General features: G+C 36.3%; 1 protein-coding gene across 3 annotated transcripts in view; it reads left to right on the top strand.

The window, feature by feature from the left end:
- IFT88 (intraflagellar transport 88) overlaps positions 1-19,189 on the top strand; it is a 44,615-nt gene that overhangs the window by 14,475 nt on the left and 10,951 nt on the right. For all 3 annotated transcript variants that reach the window (XR_014852765.1, XM_085063229.1, XM_085063218.1), the window contains 8 exons: positions 3,250-3,336; positions 3,952-4,138; positions 4,721-4,829; positions 6,277-6,427; positions 7,576-7,691; positions 10,528-10,580; positions 12,317-12,382; positions 13,946-14,052. Coding sequence is in view for 2 of the 3 variants with exons in the window: in XM_085063229.1 (XP_084919355.1) it covers positions 3,250-3,336; positions 3,952-4,138; positions 4,721-4,829; positions 6,277-6,427; positions 7,576-7,691; positions 10,528-10,580; positions 12,317-12,382; positions 13,946-14,052 (876 nt within the window). In the remaining variant the exon portion in view is untranslated. The remainder of the gene's footprint in view (positions 1-3,249; positions 3,337-3,951; positions 4,139-4,720; positions 4,830-6,276; positions 6,428-7,575; positions 7,692-10,527; positions 10,581-12,316; positions 12,383-13,945; positions 14,053-19,189) is intronic.

Genomic DNA, 19,189 nt, shown 5'->3' with positions numbered 1-19,189 from the left:
TCTCCTTCCCTGTAGATACAGCACGAGAGTTGTCCTGTGTTATACTGCATGTCTGACTGTTGTGGTTTAGCCCCAGCTGACAACTAAGCACCACTCAGTCACTCGCTCTCTCTCTGCCCCTCTGGGACAGGAGAGGAATCAGAAGACTAAGAGGCAGAAAACTCATGGGCTAAGATAAAGACAGGGTAATAGGTGAAGCAAAAGCTGTGCACACAAGCAAAGCAAGCCAAGGAATTCATTCACCACTCTCCATGGGCAAGCAGGTGTTTAGCCATCTCTAGGAGAGCAGTGCTCCACCATGCCTAAGGGTGACTTGGAGAGACAAACACTATCACTCCAAACATCCCGACCCCTTCCTTCCTCTTCCCCCAGCCTTACATGCTGAGCATGACACCTTATGGTGTGGGACATCCCTTTGGTCAGCCAGGGTCAGCTGTCCTGGCTGTGTCCTGTCCCAATCCCTTGTGCACTCCCAGTCCACTCGCTGGTGGGGTGGGGTGAGAGGCAGAAAAGGCATTGAATTTACTGTGAGCCCTGCTTAACTGAAACTGTTACCAACAATCTCCAGCACAAGTCCAAAACAGAGCCCCATATGAGTTATTATGAAAAGAGTTAACTATCCCAGCCAAAACCAGCACACTGAAACCTTGTCTGAGATCAGGAAGCAGCTTGAGAGTCTGCAAAGTTTTGGGCAGATCTGGTAGCCTTACTGATGATAGCTTTTGAAGGGTGAGGGTGTTACAGGCAGGTAAAAAGTCTTATGATCTCAATAATTTATTTTTTCAATGGTATTTTTTTGTGATTTCCAGTTATGTTCAGTATAGGTTTAAAAAACTAAAGTGAATTCTCAGAGGTAAAATGAGATACAGAGATTGTTGGTCATGTTTTGTGGAGTACTCCAGTGGAGGTAGAGGCAAGTGTGTTGGAAGTTAGGAGTAAGGGGAGAAGAACCACTTTTTATTTGGATTATGTGATAGAAGACCTTTAACCTGCACTGTAACCACTTAATGCAGAATGGTGATTGCAGAACATCTTTATGTTTGTTTTGCTCTAATAAAACTGCAGCTGACATTTACATTCATCCTGTCCATCTGTTGTTCATATACTTACTAACCCCACCACCTGCTCAACACACCTTTGGCTGAAGAACAAGAATGGAAACTTTCTGAAATACTCAGTTCCAAGGCTGAAGTTTTATTGTGGTTTAAAAAAAACCCAAAAAACCAAAAAAACTGAACTAAAATAGATTTCTCCTGTTACTATAATGGGCTTAAGTATGGGTTCATCATAATGAATATGTTATTTTAAAAAAGTACTTGAATATAAAAAATAAAATAAAATTCATGGGGGAAATTACCATCTTATATTTAGTTTTGTATGTTACAAATTTTGATTTTTTTGAATATCAAAGAAAAACTTTGAAAATTAATTATAAACCAAAATTCTGCCGGTTAACCATGCAGTTCCTAAACATTTCTGGCACATCCTGCTAGAGTCAGGCAAGCTGCTTTGAAGTTTAAGTTCTGTAAGCAACTAATTTAGATACACTAGAAACAAGTCACAAAGCATAGTTTGGATAGTCTGTGTTTTGATTGTTATTGTTATTGTTATTGTTATTTTTATTGTTGGGATTAAAAAGTTAGAAGTTCTTTAGAAATCTTTAAATGTGTAACTGATGATGCAGTGCTACTTTGCAAGGACAAAAGGAATATTGTCTATGTATTTTCATTATAATTGCTGAAATGGGTCAAGAGACCCACAACATAATTTGACTGAAATGAATTGAGTTCAGAGTCATGTGAACTTTTCATTATACATGAAAAGGGCATTTCTCTCCAATCTTTATTATCAAAGGTGCTATTTAGCAGTATAAACAAAGGTAAATAAATCAGATACAATGGGAAATGGCTTTTCAGAAAGTAATTTTGAACTGTAAAGCTCTAAATTCACTAAAAGTTAATTCCTGAAGAAGCCAATCTTTGCTTAAGAGTAGAGTACCTCAGATGTAGTAGTGTTACATCTGGAAATATTTGGGATCATTCCCTTTTTGGAGAAAGTGACACACATATATATATATATATATAAAAAAATTTAAATTATTGAAGTTACAATTCTTACATTTCTTTCTGAGACCACAAAATCTGAAGCCTAACTAGTGAAATGCTTTTCTTGATTGAAAATGGTGTATTTTTAAAGAATTTTCTATTATTATTAGAATTATTAGGATCATTAGTAGTTCGTAGTCCTTGGGTGGAATATAGTTGACTAAATCAATGAACTACATTTAGGTTTATCTAATTAACTACATTTAACTCCATTATTTTGTCATTTTACACATCATTAATACAGTTCTGTTTTCTGTGTAGAGTAACTGTGAAAACTATGTATGAAGGTCAATTAAAACTTCTCTTTATGTTTGTTTTGGTGTTTGATATACAGTATCATGCATTTGCTTTGATATATAAACAGCAGCTTAAAGATTTCATGTAAAGGAGGAAGGAAACTTTTGAATTGCTAATTTTGATGGCTAAATTGTGGTTGCCACATCTGTGTTGTAATAGATGAGGTAACTGGGCTCACTGTGATACTCTAACAGTTTGTGTGGTTAATATAAATATTTAGCATAAGGAAGACAGATTTCCTTAATAATTTAGTCTGCAGTTACAAATGTTATTCCATGGTCAATGACAAGAAAAAGCTGCCTTTTATTTCAGAGAGTTTTTGTAGTTTATTTGCTATTAATATGCTAATTTTTTTTGTCTATAAACATCTTTATTTTGAAGTTTATGTAATTTAGTTTTCATGTAAAAGTTTTTTAAAAAATCTTCTGGCCTCAAGCTTCACATTTGAGTACTTCCTAAACTTAGACAATTGTCGTCATCATATTACTCAAAACAAAGGCACATTGAAATCCAGTCATACACTGTGGTGTGTATTTTTCTATATAGTGTGTTCTTTTTCAGCCATTTAGTAAGGGGTATATGTCAATTCATTTGTGTTCACTTAAAGAACTTAAAAAATATAAGTATTAGAAAAGTATTGAAAAGTATGAGAATTTTAATTAGTTGACTAGATTAAAAGCAAATCATCTAACATTGTGTTTTGTGTGAATAGAATTGTCAGATACCTGTAGTTCACAGTAGGCATTTCTAATCTAAATTTTGGGCAGGTAATAATTAATGCTTTCTGAAAGGATTTTGGAATAAGCTTGCTTCAGTGTGAAGTAAGTTGTTTCCAAATTACTTCTAGGCACTGGAAACTTTGAAAATGTTTGAAAAGAAGGATAGCAGAGTGAAGAGCGCAGCTGCAACAAACCTTTCATTCCTTTATTATTTGGTAAGTTTTTGCTTCAACAAAACCAGTTAAGGATGCAGTTTATGTAACAACTTCTATTTGTGTAGCAATTTTTGTGTCTGCCCAAATAACATCTGTAAACAGAAGAATATGCACCTTAGAATAATTCTTCTGGAGCACCAGTTGAAGTTAGAATTGGGTGCTTTTGTATCCTGTTGATGGGAAGAAGAGTGAGATTGAGCCCCAGGCCACAGAAACATGCCTGCAGTTGGATTTATGCAGAAGTTCAGTGGCTGCATTTAAAACATGGGCCCTGGGGACCCTGGCTGAACGTCAGGAACATGTGAAGTGTGTGTAGCTTAGGCAGGTGTGTTTGTGTATGAAGTTTGTAGGGTATGGTGGTTTTTGTTGGTTGGTTGGTTGTTTAATAAATGCTACTTTATTACAACAAAGAAAACTTGCAGACTGAATGGGATAGAGTGGCAAACGTGTCTCAAGTGTTAAACTTGAAAGAGATTATCTACCTTATGCAAGTATGTAAGAAATATTTTAGGACTGAATGATGGAGTTCAGTCTTCTGAAATTCCTGTAAGAAGACACAGCTGCAAGAAAATTGACTGACAAATGATTAATACAATGTTTGTTTTGTTCATGTAGGGGAATGAATTGGAACAAGCAACTAACTATGCAGATTTAGCTGTAAATTCTGATAGGTACAATCCAGCAGCTCTAACTAACAAAGGAAATACTGTTTATGCAAATGGAGACTGTGAAAAAGCAGCTGAATTTTATAAGGAAGCTCTCAGGAATGATTCCTTATGCACTGAAGCACTTTATAATCTTGGTAAGTCACAGGTGCCTTGGTGATTTAGCTTTTGACTAAAGATACCACTAATGTTTCTGAGAATCTGTCTTTGAAAGTTTTCTTATATAGAAATATGTGTGAATTATTAATATTTTATTAATTTATGTTATAGCAAGGTATTAACTTGAACTACCTTTTTGTTCTGTTAAAAAAACCCCCAGTGCTAACATCAACTAATAATTGCAGATGAATAAGTTACTTTGAAGATTAAGGAATTTATACTATCTACTAAAAGTTTTAGCCTTATTAAACCATTGGAGTCATTCTCTAAAAGCCTTTCCTTTCCCTCATTCGTCTTGTTCAAAAAATGAGGTTACTTATGATTATGAAAAAGAGGTCTCTGATTGAGTTCCCATTCATTGTGTTTATCAGTTTGGTAGGTCATGCAGGCTGGTAAGAATTCTGTGTGTGACTCTCACAAATGGAGTCCTCTAAAGTCAAGGCACTTGTGTTGCCTCCAAGCACTGTGTTCCTATTTTTCTTTTCTTGGTTATTCTTTCAGTTAATATGTTGAAGTCATCTTGTTTTCATTATATTAATACTGTAACCTTTATTTTTTAGGTTTAGTGTACAAGAAGTTAAACAGGATAGATGAAGCTTTGGATTGTTTTCTGAAACTCCATGCAATCCTTCCAAATAGTGCCCAAGTCCTTTACCAGATAGCAAGCATGTATCTTTTTCTGGGTTATGATAAGGAATGGTGGTTTTAGTAAACTCACTTGATCTGAAATATGTATTTCAATCATGACAGGGTGATTTAGGCATTTATTCTAGTGTCCATTGTAGTAAGAAAGATTCATTATCTGATGGTTGTGAAAATGAGACCAGAATTTAACCCTTCTTGAATATTTCTAGTGAAGCAAATGAAAAACTTTAAGACTGTTCACATTGCAGGGATTAGATTTACAGTCAGTATTAAATTGTGTTGTGGAATATTTAAAATGCTGCTGGTATTATTAAGAAAATAATGTGGCAGATGTAAGCACACTTAAATAAAATACTTAAGAAGAAGATTATATAGCTAGTAAATGTGAAGTTCTGTTCTGAAAGCTGTTTTCAGATTAGTTAATGTATGTGTAAGAAAATAATTGTCTCCCAGCACTGCAAAAGCTCAACAGATTGAAAAGCTGAGGGAAGGGACTGGCTTTGCACATCATCAGTGATATTCTAAACTGAATTTCGTTAACAATGCTTCTATGGATGTCCAAACTGTAATAAGATCCTCTCCAAGGCAGAACAGATTCCAGTTGATGTACTACACTTTTAAGAACAGTGTAGGTAATAAAAATGTATTTTAGTCAGTAAAATAAGTAACCTCCAAAAATATCAGAAGGGCTCTGATTCCATGTATAGCTCCTTTACAACAGCATAAATGGCCCAACAACTCCAAGCGTCCATCTGGGGAAGAGCTTCTCTGCTCCCCTGGAGTGTAAAACTGCTTTCCACCAATTCTCAGAAGCTTCTTCTGTGACAGGTAGGATGCAGCAGAAACTGCAGAAGCAGGTTGGGCAGTAGCTCCAGCTGACACTGTGCAGAGCTCTGAGCCATTGTGCCATTTGGGTGTGACTGAGGAGGGAAGAGCGCACTGCAGGCTGAGACACAGCTAAAGCTGCCTCTGTTCTCTGGACCAGAATCGTCTGGGCTGTGCTTCTTAGACATACAGCAGAAACCCCCCCTGCTGGCAAAAGTCTGTTCTTGGTAATTAGTTTTACCTAATCACTTTAGAACAAAATGCTGTTAGTATGAAAACTAGCCAAGTTGTAAAGGCCGCAAATAAAGGGCCTGGTTCTTACACTTCATTCTTATAAATGAGGAAGTCAAAGTAAATTTAGTGTCAGAGAGAGAGGACAACTGAGCCCAGACTTCTGTTGAGCCCAGCATAGTTCTAAGGTGAAAGAGCAGCCAAAGTCTCTGAATACTTTTCTTCTGGCATAACAAAAATACTTTCTGATACAAATGAAATTATGTGAACAATGTGGAAAAAAGAAGTCATTGTATCTCCACACTGCAGTGACTGGTGTATCTGTTCAGCATATGGATTGTATTAGGTGAAGTAGTATGGATTCTCAGCAAATCAAACTACCATCAGCATCAGTCCTTGACTGAAGAAAACTCAGATATGAGATCATGGAAGATCCCAATCAAGCCATAGAGTGGCTCCTGCAGTTGATCAGTGTAGTACCAACTGATCCACGTGTACTTTCAAAGCTAGGGAATTTATATGATAACGAAGGTGATAAATCCCAAGCTTTTCATTATTACTGCGAGGTACTTGCTCTTATATTGCTTTTTCAATGCACTTTGTCATAAGTAAAGAAAATTTTGCCATAGGTTCCTACATCAAATTAACAATTGATTAATTTAAACTTTTTAAAATGTCATCCAAAAAGAGGGAAACAAAGAGATATTGGGGAAGAGTTAACAAAATCTGATTTTTTAGTCAGATCCTAAGCAAGCACATAGCTTGTGTTTCCATGTGTATATTGGCCTCAGATTTTCCCTTTTTGTTTATATAGTCATTGTTTCTATTGACTTCTAATAATTTTAATTTAAAATATAGCCTGGGACAAAATAAAAATGGGATATAATAAATCTAATTTTAGAGGTGTGTCATGTGACTGACTTTATTGGATGCTGTGTCTGTATAATAGGTATGGAGATACATACATACTGTGTTTTGTTTCTGTTTGGAGGTTTATATAAATGTTTTAACAGTATAGCTATACATTATGTATGCACAGTTGCCTAAAGATGGGCAGCCTCTTTAATTTCAAACCAGCTGTACTACTGTCCCTAGTTTGTAGAGATTCTTCTGTGTTAGAAAGAAGAATAAGACAGAAGTGTCTGGTGCAGTCTGAGAGTTCTCTTTATCTGTGCAAACTGAGGATAACCAAAGGCTCTATTGCAATCTGAATTACTAGTTGAGTTGTGCTTGATGATAATTGTACTGCCTATTTCAGTGGGAATTTCTAAAAATCTGAAAATGTTATTCATGTACTTATGTATAGGAAATAATGCTTTTGGGTGAGTTTTCCATCAGACTGATGTGAATGTGGAATTGTGCATGTATTAGTTAGCATTGTTTAATGTTTTAGGTAAGTTATTAATGCATAGACGTGATTTAAGTAAATGTTTTTGCTGTTGCAAGTTATTTAAAATAATATTTCAAATAAGGCTAGATGGAAAATATGACAGACTCATCTTGGGTAACTTCTAAAAAGCATTCTGCAATTAGAAAACTTGGCATGCTTCCCCCCCTCCGGATCACTTAGTGTAGCACACTACTTCCATTCATTTATATTACATGTTTTGGGCATCTGGAGAATTAAACACTTGAGTAAGATATTCCAGAAGCAACATAAAGATGTTGTTTATCACTGAAATTGTGGGTTTTTTCACCTTTCCTATTTTGTCAGTCATACCGGTATTTCCCTTCAAACATTGAGGTAATTGAATGGCTTGGAGCATATTACATTGACACCCAGTTCTGTGAAAAAGCCATTGAGTACTTTGAAAGAGCAGCACTTATCCTGTAAGTAGTTATTATTTTATGCTTCTCAGATTGCTGATTAGACATCCATAAGTTGGATAACCTATAGATAACTTTAATAAAAATTGGATAACTTTAATACTATATTCAAACACCAGGGTGAAGAATATTTGTGATATTATTTATTTTTTTCAACTTTCTGTTTGTTTGCAGTGTGGTTTTGCTCTTAATGTGAATTTTCAGTGTTAAGTAAGATCCTCCATTGGGCACAAGATAGTGGTAGATATTAGAACCTATTTTTCCTGTTATCTGCCATTAAACACAGCTGTGAAGTGGGGAACAGTTCTACAAAGCCACCAAGACTTCTTTCTCTACGGCTTTATGTGAAATATTTCCTTTCTGTTGTTTTATTATGCGATAAGGATTTGGTGGTTTAGACAAGTGCATGTTTTAGCTGATCTTGCTGCATTTCCTCTTTTCACATAACTTCTACTTCCATCAAATAAGGCATATAAGTAAGGAAAAACATGTAGTGCAGAACTACCAGTGGTCAGTGAAAATAAACCAACAGGCTAAACTGATCCTGATAAAGATGTTTGAAATATATTGAGTTCAGTTCAACAACATAATTGCTGAAATTGTTCTTTAGCAGAATATAATGCACTTAGAAAGTATATAGGCCATATACTTTATTTTAGTTCAGAAAGGGATCTTACTAGAGAATGGTTAATAAATAAAATTTGGTCAAATTTAAATTTGTAATCCAGAGTTCAAAAATAATTCTAAAAATACACATGAATGGTCTTTTTATATGAAAAAAAGTATTTGTCTATAGGTTCATGAAGAATTTTGTGTTGATAGACCAATTAAAATTCACTCCCAACAAGTGTGAATTTCTCTGGTTTGTGTTTTAGGAAATCTGTGGAAAAATTAGACCAAGCAAAACTCTGTTATTGCTTGTCTTGTGATGATCTAAAATTTTACATTCTTTTTGTTCTGGGAATCTGAATGACATGTACGTTCAAGAGAGCATATGAACAAAAAGTTTCTACAGTATAATTCAAGGAAAAATCATACTGCAAATAGGTTATAAAAAGTTCAGTAAAAAATCCTAATTCTGGCTTTGAGATACTTGGGTTAGAGTAGGCATTAATTACAGAAGAGAAAATCTAAGGTTTAATTAGGGATTAAAAGTGAAGACAAAAAATTTAAGAACTTGGACTTCACCCAAATGGTGGTATGATTATAAAGAAATAGAGAAGTAGATCAGACAAAAATACACAGGAGATAGTTGACAGAAATCACAGTTCACAGGTTTGCCAGTAATTTTTTTCCCTACAGATTCTGGCTACCTTAAAAATTGTATTTTAGTGGAGCTATGAGATTGCATATGCTGGCATTCATGGCCTTCTTAGAAAATTTGGAAAGAAACAGCTGAAACTAAAGAGATTTCATAATCTTGTTTTGGCAAAGATTTAAATATTTTGTGCTTCATGTCGCACTCATTCCATGCATAAAGTATGTGGATTGTAAAGTACTTACGGAGAATAAGCATATGAAATTCTTGAGTATTTCTTGTAATTGTAATCCATCTGAAATAGAGAAAAAATATTTCTCAATGGGAGGAGATTTTTAATAGTAGATAACAGCATAAATGTTTTGCTGCTTATTTGGTATTAGAGAATAGATATGCTAATTGGTAAATATGAATGTAAATATAAATTGCTACTAACATTAAATAAAGTTGCATTTTAAAGTTGTATCTTTATTTTAACTGTGAACAGCATTTTTTAGTTTAATATTTTTTAGTTGCTTTAGTGTATTCAGTGTTTTAATCACAATAACGGCTTATTAAATTGCATTCTAAGAAAACGTGTTAGACAATTAATTGGGAAACAGCTTTTCACTATTTTATTTTCACTATCATGGTCAAATCTACCATTAATAAAAGGAGTTAGTGCAGTTAGTGTTTATTGCTTACAATTTATTCTCTCTAGAATTGTCATACTGAGCTACGTAATAAATTCTGTTACGGCTTGTGCTTGGCTGCCTTTGTTTGCAGGAGATACATTCAGCTGAAACTAAAAAGGTGCAACATCTGTATTTCATGAACTTCCTTGGCAGCTACCAGGCAAACAGATTGCTTAGAGTTAAAAATGGCCTGTGCCATGATTAACGAGAAAAACTGAAGAGGCTAAGTACAAAACTATTCTGAAAATGTTACTCTACAGTACCTTTTGGATAAGCTGCTATTCAGTTGTAAGTCACATGTGGAAAGTGCTTTGGCTGTCAGAGGATACTTACACTGTTAACATGAAAATTTCCTAATTTTCACATTATTTTGGTAAAAATGAGGAAAGAGTCCAACAGTTTTATTGTACATGCTCTCAAGCATCTCAGATATTTTCTCTGACCATACTGTTATAATTATGTGATAAAAAGAGGACAGGCAGCAGCTAGGACATCAAGGTGATAGCACAGAGGAGAAGCCAGAGTTCAAAGCTGTAAGTGGCAACTGTGCTTCCCAAACCCCACCAACCCAACCCCACCCCCCACCAAAAACAAACACCCCCCCAACACCACCTGACAAAGATTAGTGGTTTGCATGTCAGGTCTACTAAATGTGTCTGGGCACAGAATCATGAGAAAAACTGTACCATGGGACTGAGAATGAGTGACATCGAGTGCTGGAAACAGGTGCATGATGCAGCAGTAAATTGTGTGTGAGCTGAGCAGGGCTACATTCTTTCTGGGAAGGCAACGTGCTGCATGAAAAATTTATTAGTAGTTAAATAGTAGGTCTTTACCAGCACTATGCAGATTATTTTGCTCATTCGTTGTTTGACACTGTGCATGATTTGATTTTATTTATATGCAGGCCAACACAAGTGAAGTGGCAGCTGATGGTTGCCAGTTGCTACAGGAGAAGCGGTAAGTTCTGTAAATTTTTTTGTAATTGCTTGCAGGATTGTAACTTTTTTTTTTTTGTAATTAATTGGAGAATAATGAAAGGAGTTTCTAGGAAAGGTGGAGACAGACTGGGATCTGCAGTTCCAGGTCGTGGAGCAGTGGTTCAAACTGAAAAAGGGTAGACTTACACTGGGCATTAAGGGAGAAATTCTTTACTGTGAGGATGGTGAGGCAATGGCACAGGTTGCCCAGAGAAGTTGTGGATGCCCCATCCCTGGAGGTGTTCAAGGCCTGGTTGGATGGTTCTTGGAACAGCCTGGTCTAGTGGAAAGTGTCCATGCCCATGGCCGGGGTGTTGGAATTCAATCTTCAAAAGTCCCTTCCAACTAAAATAATTTAATGATCCTGTGATTTGTTTCGTTTTGATTGATGTTTTGATTTTTTTCTTACTTTGATCTTTTCTGACTCGTGAATATTGGTTCTAAGTTTGTGTGAACACTCAGTTATGTGTTATTTTGTTATTAATTTTCTCTCTATATGATGTAAAGCATGGTTTCCTTTAAGTCCAGGAAGTGTGCCTGCACTTACACATGAAACATTTCTTGTGTTGTTAAATAAAATAAATAGTACAGCATAAATGATCTGATAGAAGGGCTTTTAAATGTAATTATATTACCAACTGATCTGACGTAAGTAATTAGCTTTTCAAGTTGCTTAAGTCCCTTTATTTTTCAACAGCAGGTGTATTTCTTTGATATTAAAATAGTATTTGTGTTGCACAAACAACAGAGAGTCTTAATGTGCTATATTTTCTTGCTGGGAATGTAATACACTGATAAGCAAAATGAAAAGAGACTAATCGTTTTGGCTTTTTTCACCACCTAAAATGCATTCAAGATACTTGATGATGTAAATGATACTCTTCTTTCTTGCTGTTCCATTTTGTCGCTCTTCTTTATGCTTTAGAATTTTACAGAGAAGTCTTCCATAACAAATAAGTGCATTTTCTCAGCTCAGTTATTTCATACAACAGTGAGAAAAGGAACAGGACCTAGGGGAGTCAGTGAATTAAGAACAATCAGCACCACCCAAAACTAGACACATGAACTATTTTCCCATCAAAGAAACACAATGGGTTTGTCGACTTTTCAGATTGTTTATAATTTATTGGTAAAATTCCCAGCGTATCATGTTAACATGTCTCAACAAACTTTTTTGTCAAGTATATTATGAAGATGATTTCAATTCATGGGTCAATCAGTCCTTTCCATAGTCAGTCTGAATCAAAATTGAAGGCAAAAGTCTTAAGGAATAATTGCTTTGCTACCAGATCGAGGCTAAGGAGAGCCACACAGCTTGTATTTTGATGGGAGAAAGGACGTGGTGAGTTCAGCTCTTAGATATTTCCATTTGACCAATCCATACAATTGCAGTCTCAGATAAGTCCTGTTAGGCTGATACAGCTCCTCTAGTAGTTGTTTTGTAGAACAGTGGTGTCATAGAGGAAGGTCCAAAAAAAGCAAGAATCAGGAAACTCCTCCTCATTAATTCTGTTATTTACAGAATAATTTGGACTGTTTCCATATGCTCTTAAGTTTTACTATCGATTAATAAAGAATGTTAAGTTTGGTCTTATCAAATTCGGTCCTACAATATTAAATCATTTATCTAAAAAAATGAATTGATGTTAAAGTTGTCCAATTTCTCATCAAATGTTCTTTGAATGTGTGGATAGGAGATGTTTGTTTTGTTTGCAGGTAACTACCAGAAAGCTCTGGAGAAATACAAAGTCATTCACAGAAAATTCCCAGAGAATGTTGAATGTAAGTAGTTTCATTCTGTGGTGTAACTATCAAAGGAAGCTTTGTTACATGGAATAGGTGTGTTAGTAACCATATGATAGATTTTTCATGTGAAAATAGTTCCATTAACTAACATTTTTATTCATGCTAATGCTGCATGTTTTCTGTGACAACACTGAAGGGTGATTTAAGAAATATGAGGGTAATGCTGAAGAAGAGCCATGAAAATAAACTTTAACTGAGTTACACTGCTTTGAGTTCTTTCTCACACCTACATCCTAAATTTTATAACTATGTTACTTATTTAATCTTTCTTAGGGAAAAATATTTGTATTTGTACTTCCAGTTCCTGCTAGTTGAAACTCCTGCTGTAAATTTCTAGATATGAGAAAAACTTACTGCTTAGTTTTACCAAAGTCAGGGTTTCCAAAAAAATTTAGAGGGTGAGATTTTGTTGCTGGGTTTTTAACTATAGTTGGTCAACCAGTCTCTCGAAAATCTATAGAGGATTTCAAACTAAACTATGGGAAACATAACTTTGAAGAGTAAGACATTTTTGAAAATCAGTCACACCTGTACTCTAAATAAGGGTTGTCAGTGGTTGTGCAAACATTCTCTTCCATCCCACACTGTGCCTCACAAATTCCAAAATACAGGGTTGTCGCCAACAAGTCTATGCTTTCAGATGCAATGTGGGAAGAACATTCATTGTATTTTATTTTTAAATCGTATCATTCTGCTTTAAGAGATGTATTGCTTTTTTAAAGAGGAATCACACAGCTCTCTTGTACAAGTGAAATTCAGTGCTATAACTCCTCAAAGTTATAAACAAAATATCATCTTCATGTTGGTCACCCATTTCAGAGGGGCATTTAGTAAACCTTTTAGAATGCAGATAGTTTCTGAATGTAGTTTCTACAAATTTCATAAATGGAGGCAGGAGTTAGGCAAGACAATTAACTGATTTAAGTTTTCTACTGCTGAAACAATAGCTCTTCTTCATCACTCCCTCATCATGGGCTCCCTAAATCAGCAGAAAACTAAGCACAAAATGAAATAGCATGTTTGTGAAAGCAATCAAGAGAGAATGGATCATGTCCTGCTTGTTTCTGCTTCAGTTTTTTGAAAGGAATGTTGACAAACACACAGGAATACCAACAATGTTTTCAGAGTTTGGTGGAGTATCTCAGGAGAATGTTTTTCAGGGGTTCTTTTGGCTGGATCATACAGTTACTGGTGAATTTCATCTCAGCTTTGTTGGGGGGTTTTAATTCTATAAATATTAGTCTTTAAAAAAACAGCCACAGCCAGAGGAATTCTTGATTGGCTTGGCATTTGCAAAATTGTTTTCAACAAAATTCTCTTGATAGCAGCTCCTCAGTAATATCTTAGTGTCATTACTATGCTTTCCAGCTTCCAAAATATTTTGCAAATGTCAAGAGTTCTGAGCCAGATGAGTTAGTATGTCCTGTGCCTTCCACATTTGCACTGTTTGCTATTCTGCATGTCCAGTTCTGCCAGAGTACACTTGTAGTTTGACCTGCTTGTAAATCTGTTTTTAACAATGCTTTGCTTTCCAATTAGGCCTCCGATTCTTAGTTCGTCTCTGCACAGACATGGGGCTGAAAGAAGTCCAGGAATATATAACAAAGCTCAAGAAAGCAGAAAAATTAAAAGAAGTAAGAGAGCAGGTAAGTCTCTTTCTCTGGTATTACACAGTATAGCTACAGACATAGATGAAGCCAAAATAGTGATTTTGATACTTCGAGATGCGTTGGTAACTTTCTGGTTTACAGAGACTTGTGTTTTGGGAGGTTTAGTTTTAAGTTTCTGATCAGTCTTACATCTGTCTGAATAGTTTCTGAGCACCAGATTTTCTGTGATTTTTAAATACTAGTGAAAGATGGATTGTGTGGACATGATGGGAATGCCGGAGCCACTCGCATAATTCAATGTCTCTGGAATGTCGTCTTTCCTACTTACTTGCCAGATTTTATTTAATACTTTAGTGTATATATGAGCCAAGGAATAATGCAACTATAGGGAGAGGTGGGAAGCCTAAGAATTTGTCCATGTAGAAGAACTCCTTTTTGTAACATACAAAGCTGCAGCATTGACACATTATATAGGTAGGAGTAAGCTATTCATGTGAGTGCCAATTTTTAAACTGAAAAAAATTCCATGGAAAAATAACAGGCTGTGAAAGGTATGAGATCATAACTTGTGTTCTGTTCAGAAGAGTGAGCTCACATTTGTGTGTGTGTGTTTGTGCACTCGTGCATTGTTTTCTTGCTATTCTGGTGATAAAGTAAGATTTTAAAATTAAAACCAGCTGCTTGTTTAAAAAGCATTATCCATCCTGTTGAGCTGCAAAGTATTCAAGCTTGCTTTGCCTATCCAGAGAATTACCTCAAAGCTACATACGTTAGGATACATTGTCTTAACTAATTTACTCTGCTCTTAGACTTACTGGTCCATTTTGATGCCAGATGATATGCACATGCATCTTTAGCTACTTCTACTTAAATTCCAGGGAGTCTGAGTATGCACATGAACATTTTAGAAGATTTTAAAAAGGAAACTCACAAAGGGAAACACTTACTGAAGGATTCCAGCCTCATGCTACAACCATGTTTGAGGGACTAGCTGAAGTGCATTGATTTGGATTTTCAGTAAATGTAAAGTTTGAAGCACTTGGGAAAATGGGCAAAAGAGAGCAGCCCACAGCTGTAGTGGGATTAATATTCCTCCATCTCTCCTCATAATTGTATCAGTAAGCAAAACAGATGACCAGGTATAATGCTCCTAGTCTGCAAAATTCATAATTAAGAGATTCACTGAAGTGTATTAAACAGGGTTTGCTTGGTTTCTAATGAGTTCAATGTCAGTGAAATACATAGTTCATTGCAGTAACTTTCAATACTTCAGTGCTTTGCTTGAGAAAGCTCACCAACAAAACCAGTTGAAGCTGGATTATTTTATAGTTGGTAAGAGAGAGAGAGAGAGAGGTCCCTGGAGATAGAAAGGCTATTTCCTTGCATGTAATTCCGGCCTTTTTTTTACACTGAAGGCATTAATTATACATGGGCAAATGTCAAGGACTTTAAAGAAAACACCTTTTTGTTTTTTTTAGGAAAGTTAATACTTGAATACAATAAAAAAACTCCTAAAAATTGTCATATTTCTTTCTGTTTATTTCATATGGGAAGTGGGAGCTTTCCCAAACACATTTTTGTACTACCTGGTGAGGGAAAAGCTACTGATTGAGTACTTTACAGTTTAAATTATCTAAGTAACTTAGGATTTTAGTAAAAGAGAAATTATGTTTAAATTACAAGTTTTTTTCATTCTGCCTTCATTGTGTTAAGGGAATTCATTAAGTCATACCTGAATGACAGAAGTATCAGTGGGATCCAACACAGACTCATGGTAGCACAAGCTATTGCATAGTTGGTTTAGACTGTTCAGACTTTAATTATGATCATAATTCGGCCATGATGTGGAAAGCTCATTCAGTGTCTTGCATTTCAGCGTTCCTGTTTAGTCTGTTGACTCTAACGTGTCATAACACTAACCTTTCAAAGCAGGATCATGCAATGGTTTAGATTGGAACAAGCTGATCAGCTAGTTTCAACCTCCTTGCTGTGGGCAGGGACATCCTCCAATATTCAGGTGGTCAAAGCCCCATTGAATGTGAACATTTCCAGAAATGAGCATCCACAGCTTCTGTGGCCAACCTACTCCAGTGTCCCACTGTCCCCCTCATATTTTTTTCTCTTTCTCCACCCTTTTTCAGTTTAAAGCCATCACTCCTTGTCCTGTCACCACAGGCCTTAGTAAAAAGTCAGTCCTCATCTTACTTGTAAGACCCCATTAAGTATGGAAAAGCCTCAACAAGACTTCCCCAGAGTCTTCTCCAGGCTGAACAGCTTCAACTCACTCAGCCTGTCTTCACTGGAGAAGTGCTCCAGCCCTCTTTCCATCTTCATGGTCCTCTCCAGCAGGTCCATGTCCTTACACTGGATGCCCCAGAACTGGACACAGAACTCTGTGTGAGGTCTCAGGAGAACAGAGCAGAGGAGTGTTAGAACAGATCTGTCTAGGATAGATAAGGTGTCTATGGTAGCACTTTTAATTAGTCAAAGCATTAAGGTAGATCTGCTTAAATATTTCCTCTAGTGTGTTAGCCAGAAAAGAAAAGGTTTCTAATTCAGCTTTTTAAATATGCCTGATTGTATTGAAATTTAAAATTTAAATTTTTAAAATTAGTTTTCATTTAAGCAGATAAAAATGAAATGCACTAGCTTGTAAAAACCCAAACAAACCCCAGACAAACACTCCCTCTTGACTTTGTGCCCCCTCAAAACCACCAGCAATAATAAAAATAAACCAGGTTTCCTGTCAGCTCTGTCAGTGTCATTCCTGCACAGGCCAGTGTTTCCAGCCTGACTTAAGCTCTGAATGGCAGTAAAATTCTGCCCCTATGGTTCCTAGTATACTCTCTTCAGAACCTTTGAAGTCTGATGAGTTGCTTTCTGCTCCTTCTTGCAGCTCCTTGTCTTGGTGAGACCAGCTCCCGTCTCCCTCTTCTGTCTTGCTCCTCTGCCACACTCTGAAAACTTTCCAAGTTCCTCCCGAAGGAAAGGAACAACTTCTTCTGCCCCCAGGGATCCCACTGACAGAGTTTTCTTAAAAATGAACACCGTTGTAGTTGGTAAAGGAACAAAGACTCTAAGAAAAGATGTTTCAGGACACGCTGTGGTTTAGTATACGGCTGTCCTGCATTAGAAGTGGAGTATCTTTCTGTGACAATCTCTACATCACTGCTGTCTTATAAACAATAGCCCTGCAGTTCCTTTTTTTTGCTATTGATGTTACATCTGGGTTCCCATCCTCTGGTTTTGGGTTTGGGAAGGTTTTTTATTCATTTGTTTCTTGGTTGGGGATGTGTGTGTGTGTGTGGTTTTTTAGTCTTCTCTCTACCATCTGGCTTTGGAAATTACTAGGGGTTTTTTTCCCCTAAGAAGTTCCTTCTGTCATCCATGACCATGCAGTCATAAACTATACATTCTAGTTCTAAAATTACCAAATTTTAATATTTCACCACCTAAGTTTCCAACAGGAATACTGGTTTCAGTTAGCAGTACCAGATACAGTTCAATTCCTGCTCCCAATTTCAGACTAACCCTTGATTTCCCAGCTGCGCCCAGTAAAGACAAAATAGGCAAAATACCTGTAGTATACCTGTGTTTGAAAGCCTGCACATAGACTTTGTCTTCCTGTACAAATTTATCAAATTTTTCTATTTTGGCATTGTTTTTCCAGAATAAGTATATCCACATGGAGTTTATACCAAAATAAATATTCTGGAGTATTTATTTCCCTCAGTTCTCAAATATGGACAAGTTGTTAAATACTTCTAGCCAAGAATTTGGGAACATCTGTGGAGTTCATTCCCTGTAGAAATTTTTCTCCCTGTTTCTCACAGCATTCAATTTTTACTGCAACCTTCATATGTTGGAGTGTTTGAGGGGGGAGGGTGGGTGGCTGGGGGTTTTGTTTTGTTTTGTTTTTTGTTTTGTTTTTACTGCATTAGTCTTACTTTTTCATGTTTCACTCTAAACAAGACAAGTAATAGTGTAAAAGTTCACAGAGCCTCCTTGGCGCTGCTTTGTACACACATGACTATTTATTTCCGTTTAGTGAGCTTAATGACTGAGAACGAGGGGCGATGGGGTGTGGTGTGAAGCAGTGATGAGAGGTGCAAATGCCGGAGGGGCCTTACTGCCTTCACCTTCAGGCGTCCACATCTGGGCTAACCATCCTAAATGTCTTTTGCAGTCATGGGAGAAATAGGCAGTTTTAGGGTGGAAACCCATCTTGAATGTCTGCTTTTAGTATGGGATTACTTACGAACTAGTCACTTGGAATTTTACAGGAGTTAATCATATGTTTAAGCTGTCGTTCTTATGTAATATTTTGGGAGGAAAGCTGTAGGGTGTAAATGCCAAGAGGGCACAATCACATAGGGACTGCTTCCCTTGGGCAGACACAAGCTGAGCTTCTGCTGTCAGTCATTCAACAGTTGGAGAGTCTGGACAGGCTTCCTGGAGGATTGATATATGCTACTTCACTTGGCTGTGAAAATTATATTTAATCTAAAATTCAGAGAACATATTTTAGACTTGAGGATTTCCCAAAACAAATAAAAAAGTGTGAGAAATTCTGGTCCCAGACTGAATTGCTCGAAGACCAGTCCTGGTTTCACACTAGGCTCAATACTTTCCTGTCTGACTCCTGTGGGTTTTGATTTAAGAGTTCTTCCTTTTTCTGTTGGCATGAATCTTGAAAGTTCTTTCACTTCTTTGGGATCATTGCAACTTTGCTAGACTCCATGATATTTTTCTGGTGAAAAATAATGAGTGAAGAAGTTACAGTAATTGACTAAAAACATGGTTAGGTAGTGTGCATGTGTGGTTTATCAGATCCTGAATCCGTATTTTGAAATAAGATGCAGAGATACTTTATAAATAGCTGAGTGATTTAAACATCAAGTTTTTGTACCTACCTATCAAAATTACCTCTCTGAGGTGTCCCTTCTTGTAATTGGCAAGATGTATGCATAAGAAATTTGGTGTTTTGCCAGAAGAGCTAAGTCTGCCATGTCATACAAAGGTATTGCTTTGATAAACTGTTAAAGTTTTCAAATAACACTCAAAAAAACACAGCTGGAAGATGTTTATGGTACCTTCCCCTGTGCAAGAGGGCTGACTTTTTAAACACAGCTTTTAAAGTATTTACCTTCACCTTTATCTTGCATTTAACACT

Source organism: Lichenostomus cassidix, chromosome 1 (genome assembly GCF_008360975.1).
Source record: "Lichenostomus cassidix isolate B80296 chromosome 1, HeHo_3.0, whole genome shotgun sequence".
NCBI lineage: Eukaryota > Metazoa > Chordata > Aves > Passeriformes > Meliphagidae > Lichenostomus > Lichenostomus cassidix.
This window is presented reverse-complemented; position numbering and strand designations above follow the sequence as displayed.